A 5,913-nucleotide genomic window follows, 5' to 3' on the forward strand; every position below is an offset into this window, starting at 1 on the left:
AAGTATTTGTCAACAAGCCTGATGACCTGAGTTCTATTTCTAGGACCCACAGGATGGGAGGAGAGAACTAACTCCATACTTGAGCCTTTGGACAAACACACATACACAAACACAATTAAATAAATAAATATTTAAAAAATATATTTTGGTGCTGGAGAGATGTTTCCATGCTTAAGAACACTGACTGCTTTTCTAGAGGACCTGGGTTTGAGCCTTAGCACCCGATGGAGGCTCACAACCCTTTCTAAGTCTAGTTCTGGGGGATCCAAATACCCTTTGCAGGCTTCTGGAGGCACTGAACACACATGGTGCACACACACATACTTGTAGGCAAAACATCTATACACACAAAATAAATAACTAAAATAAAAAAGAACTGATCATACTACTTTTACATCCACTATTTATAAATGTAAATGATGCGTCTTTTAGTTGCTTTGGGAATGGGTGTAATTAGTTCCTGAGAAAATGCATGATGGGACCACACAAATTTGTATATCACTTAAATCAATTAGCCCCAATAAATAACTCAAATGTAAGCAATATGGTAATTGCTACTTGTCATCCTCACATACAAACAAGAATACATAAGCTACCTATAACAATATAGAAAATCTTGTAAAAATACTATTTATCTTTTTCTATGACTATAATTGTATAGTACTTTTAGAAGTAAAAAATATCGACTGTCTAGAAATAGTTCTAAGTAGTAACAGAGAATTTTATTTTCAAATTTTGATCAAAGAAAAAGAAAATAAAACAAAAAAATACTCAAGTCAGGAGAGTCCAATATACACAGAAGACATGAACAGTATTCCAGGAGAGTCACATATACACAGATGTGAACAGTATTCCAGGAGAGTCACATATACACAGAAGATGTGAACAGTATTCCAGGAGAGTCACATATACACAGAAGATGTGAACAGTATTCCAGGAGAGTCACATATTCACAGATGTGAACAGTATTGATTAGTTTTAGTTGAGTCCATCCTATTTATACATTTAAAATACAAAAGGCATTCAATTTGTGAAGAAGCTGACTGCACTTAGCACCAAAAGGAACTGTACTTTAGCTTTTAATCAAGATTTCAGCATCCTGAACTAGGAAAGAAGGTCCATGAAATCCACATGTACTATTGCAATCCCTGCATCACCAACTGAAGGGCAGAGCTACTTGATGCTGCGGACTACTCTCCGGCAGTGGTTTGTTTTCATTTCCTCCAATGCTTGCTCCAGCTGCTGAACCAAATGAAGCAGGGTGGCTGGGTCTGTCTGCAAAAGATGAGTGCTGTGGTCGCCATTCTGATCGAGGTGCAGCTTTATAGTCACTGCTGGCTTAATTTGTTGCCGGAGACTTCTGCTTGCAAGCTTGGAAACACAAAAAGAGTACAGTAACTGTTTAATAATTATGCTGCAAAGATAACTTTTAAAATTATAGTATACCATGTAAAACATAAAATTTGAGATGAATCACTAACTTGAAATAAAAAGCAAACTTTAAAACCTTTGGACAGAAATAATTTGAGAATGAAAATGAAACCTTATGGTATGAAAAAATTCCTTAAACAGTTCTAGGCCAGCCAATGCTGCACAGTGAGACCTTGTCTCAAAGAGCCAAAATATAAATAAATTCATTCATTCAGTAAATTAAATAAAAAATAAAGCAGAGGTTGGTAATTTTCTTTTTCTTTCTTTCTTTTTTTTTTTTTAAAGTCAGACAAGTATTCTAGGCTGTGCACACCATATAGTTTCAGGCACAATGACTCGATTCTGCCCTTGTATTTTAAGAGCAGTTATTAAATGCAAACAAACATGGCTATACCTACCAAAACTTTACAGAAATAAGTAGCAAGTCAGATGTGGCTCATAGGACACAGTTTGCTGAGTCCTAATTCTGCAATTTAAGGCAGATGGTGGTGGCCAACACCTTTAAACCCAGCACGTGGGAGGCAGAGGTAGGTGGATCTCTGAGTTCAAGGCCAGTATGGTCTACAGAATGAGTTCCAGAACAGTCCGGCTACACAGAGAAACCCTTCCCCCTCACTCCCCCAAAAAAACAAATAAATGAATGAATAAATAAATAAATAAACTTCAATTTAAAGAGCTAAGAAAATAGAGTAAAGAGATAATAGTGAGACAAAAATGGCATATCATATAGAAAGGGGAAAAATGATTATAAAGGCATATACTCTTTATACTTCTAAATTCCCACTTTAGTTCTGACTCATCCAAGGATGCCAAATTAATTTTCTTAAATAATTGCTTCAATGTTACATGTTTATCAAGGAATCTACATGGGCTTCTTCTTGTCTTCTATGTTACATTTAAACTCTTACCAAATTTTTTTTACTACCTTACAGCCCTACAGATGAGTGTCGCTTCAATCACATGTGTACACAGCTAAAATTGAGTTAAAAGAAAAATCGGCATCATATCTTAGGATGCTGGTTACCTCTGGAAAGGAAAGAAGGAGCAATTACTGATAAGAGGTAAGAAAGGTGTCTCTGGGGTGCTGGTCATGGTCACGCCCATTTTATGAGTACGTGATTGTGTGATAACTTATTGAGTACAGTGGCTTGTACACTTTCCTTTGTGTGTGTTGTGTTTACAGAGAAAAAAAAATTTTTTTAAAACTAAGCATTGCCAAAAAACCAGAATACAAACAAATAAACAAAACCTGTTTTAAATCATCTTTTTTTTTTTTTTTTTTTGAAAACGATTTCTTAAAAACTGCAAATTAGGGTCTCTGGGACGGTTCCATGGGTTAAGGCCCTTGCTGCTATGCCTCACAACCTGAGTTCAATCCCTCAGGACAAACTCCCCAAAGTTGTCCTTGACCTCTACACAAGTGCCATACACTAAATAAATACATGTAGAAAAACAAATTAAAAACTTCTGTAAATTAAACTTAGAAAATTATATTACAAATAAAAGGAAATGAGCTATTTGTGAAATGACCCAAAGATGACCATTAAAATATATACATTTTCTCAAACCAGAGCTTGATTAAGCAGGTAAATAACAGAGCATATAAATAGTTCTTATCACCTATATCAGATTTAAAAACAACAAAAATAGCCGTACTTGCACATCTAGCCGCCATTCAAGACTATGGTAACTGGGAAGACGAGGTGCCAACTCATTCAGAATAGTCCTGATCTCCTTTCTGTTGTCCAGGTAAAGCTGAAGCAATAATCTGTTCAGCTCTTCAGAGAATCCCAGAACAAAAACAGAGTCTTGGAAATCCAGTTCAGAAATCTAAAGATAAATTGAGTTCAACAGAACACTGGAACTTATCTTTGTTTAGTAAATGCTAAAACATTTCTAAACACAAAAGTACATTACAGCCTATAATTCACTTCTGTCTATAACATTCCTTACACTTAAAGACAATCATTGCTCACCATTCCAAAATCCAAGTTACTAACATACAAAATAACCTTATTAAAATATAAAAAGAATTAGGATGCCCAATTTTATTTACTATTTTTCCATCAAGCCTGATACAATTGCTGATCCATAAAGAAATGCAATATTTCATTCTCCCCTCTCCTAGGATACACATATGATGGCGTGTGATACAGAATTAGAGACAATTATAATTTATACTAGCAAGAGGTATTCAGATTAGATAATGCCCTTAACACTTACCATTTAGGTATACTGCACAAATTAGATTATGAGTTACTAGTTTATAACAGGTGCCTGTTTGAAAGGATCTGGGTAATATCATACAGTTCTCAGAAGCCTTACCATGAGCTTCGAGCTCTCAGTGAGGAGATAAGTTAATCCTTCCACACCATGCTGGATACTGTCACTACTCACATTAAGTTTTCCTGAGGAAAAAAGAAAGAAAAATGAACAGATTATCCTTTTGTTTAAAAACAAACACGTTCAATTACCCTTAGTTTTCAAACAGTACAATGAAAGCGGGTTAAGTGGAGATTCCAGTTCCTTCTCAACCCACCCCACTAACAGTTGCCGTCAATATTTCTCTCCAACCAACCATAACAAAACACAGACCTGTGAACAGAGACACAAAGTCCCTGCAAGCCAGGCAGATGAGGAACTCAACAAGGATGTTCTTAATCACTCCACCACCCTCCTCTAGCTTCCGTAAAAGCGGCTTCTAGGCAGCAAATACTAACGGAACACTTGAATGATGTTCTCGGCTAATCTAACAGTTCCACTTCTTCAGCACGCAGTATTTACTAAGCACCACAGTGCTTTTCATCTGAAAGGCTGGGGGTGCTGTATTCATTTTAAATATGAAGGCACTTATTTCACACAAGCTTTAAAATCTCAGTTACTTGCAGAGTTTGCGCCCTGATTGACAGCTATGCAGAATCGGCTGCAATGGGTACAAGACCCTAGGACTTGCAGAGGTCCCTGCCGGGCTGATCCAAAGAGAATGGATAGCACTTTCCAGCTCGACAGGCAGAGCTTGTCTCCTCCCTTTCTTACTGGCGGCGCCTTCGTAGATCTTCGGGTTAGATCCCCGTCTGAGGAACTCCACAGCGATTCTTCCGAACTCGGCTACCACTGCAACGGAAGTCAGCAGGCCGTGAGTGCCGGGCTGTCCCCGAGACTGTCCCCGCCGCAAGCACCCCGCACTCCCTCACCTGCGCTGTCCACTTGCGGTAGGAAGGCCAGGTGCTCCTTATGCTCCTCCGACAAGTCGAGCAGCATCTTGGCTGGTCTCCTGACTCCACCACGCAGCGCCGGCCCCGCCCTCGCCACTTCCTGCCGCTGTGCAACAAAAAGAAGCTCAGGCGCCGCTGCACTGCCCGTACTTTAGGTTCCGGTCTCTAGCGGTCCGACGAGCCTTAAATCCCAGGGCTCATACGGTGAAAGTGGAGGTGGGGCGCCGGCGAGAGGAGTTGAAGGCACAAGCCTTCCATTCATAAATCATCCTGCAAACGTGTACTGTGTGGGGCTAGAGAGGTGGCTCAAGGGTTAAGAGCACTTGTTGCTCTTGCAGAGGACCCAGGTTCAGTTCCCCGTGTCTCACACCATCACTAGGTCTATTTGTAGGGGATACAACACCCTCTTCTGAATTCCATGAGCACCGTGCACGTGCGTAGTGTACATATATACATCATATACATCTAAGCAAGACACTTATACACACAAAATATTTTTTAAGTGTAATACTAGTGCTCAGCTCTAGGCTCTATGACATCAGCCTGCTTGTGGAGTGTAGGTTAATAATATCAATAACCAACATTTGTTAATCAGTGTCCGAAATGTTTTTATGTTAAACTCACACTTCATAAAAAACTTGTTATGTGGGTCTATTACCACTTTCATTAAATATAAGGAAACAATGAAGTGAAGCAACAGAGACTTAGATTGTTCGTTTGCACACAACTTTTGTATTTTTTAAAAAATCTCATTTAGTAGTTTCAATAGCCATGACTTCCCTTTTAAAAATGAATAAACCAGGTCAGAATATTATATGTCAAAACTTAAAGGAGATTGTTAGGCGCCTCATTTATCTTCTCCCAGCCACATCCTTCTGCTCACTGGGCTGGATATTTAAATTTTGTAACATTTGCCGGGCGGTGGTGGCGCACGCCTCTAATCCCAGCACTCCGGAGGAAGAGCCAGGCAGATTTCTGTGAGTTCAAGGCCAGCCTGGTCTACAGAGCGAGATCGAGGACCGGCACCAAAACAACACAGAGAAACCCTGTCTCGAAAAACAAAAACAAACAAACAAACAAGAAAAATTCGTAACATTTAACATATATGTGTTAATATATTATAATGTATATACAGTAAGTATTATCATTACATGTGCATATGATGTATGTGAGTCCAGGAGTGTGAAGGTCAGAGGACAACCTTCGGCAATGGTGTCTCTTCTTCCACTGTGGTATCACAGGATGGAACTCAGGTCATCAAGCTTAC

At 39.0% G+C, this 5,913-nt stretch overlaps 1 protein-coding gene across 1 annotated transcript; it reads right to left on the reverse strand.

Annotated features, from left to right (window-relative positions):
- Positions 1-697: 697 nt before the first annotated feature.
- Commd2 (COMM domain containing 2) lies at positions 698-4,741 on the reverse strand. The gene is made up of 5 exons (XM_059264652.1): positions 4,626-4,741; positions 4,468-4,545; positions 3,757-3,839; positions 3,088-3,261; positions 698-1,371 (listed from the first exon to the last, which is right to left on the reverse strand). Exons 1-5 carry the CDS (start codon positions 4,690-4,692, stop codon positions 1,174-1,176), a joined length of 600 nt encoding a protein of 199 aa, XP_059120635.1. The 5' UTR covers positions 4,693-4,741; the 3' UTR covers positions 698-1,173.
- Positions 4,742-5,913: the final 1,172 nt, after the last annotated feature.

Source organism: Peromyscus eremicus, chromosome 6 (assembly GCF_949786415.1).
Source record: "Peromyscus eremicus chromosome 6, PerEre_H2_v1, whole genome shotgun sequence".
Classification (NCBI taxonomy): Eukaryota; Metazoa; Chordata; class Mammalia; order Rodentia; family Cricetidae; genus Peromyscus; species Peromyscus eremicus.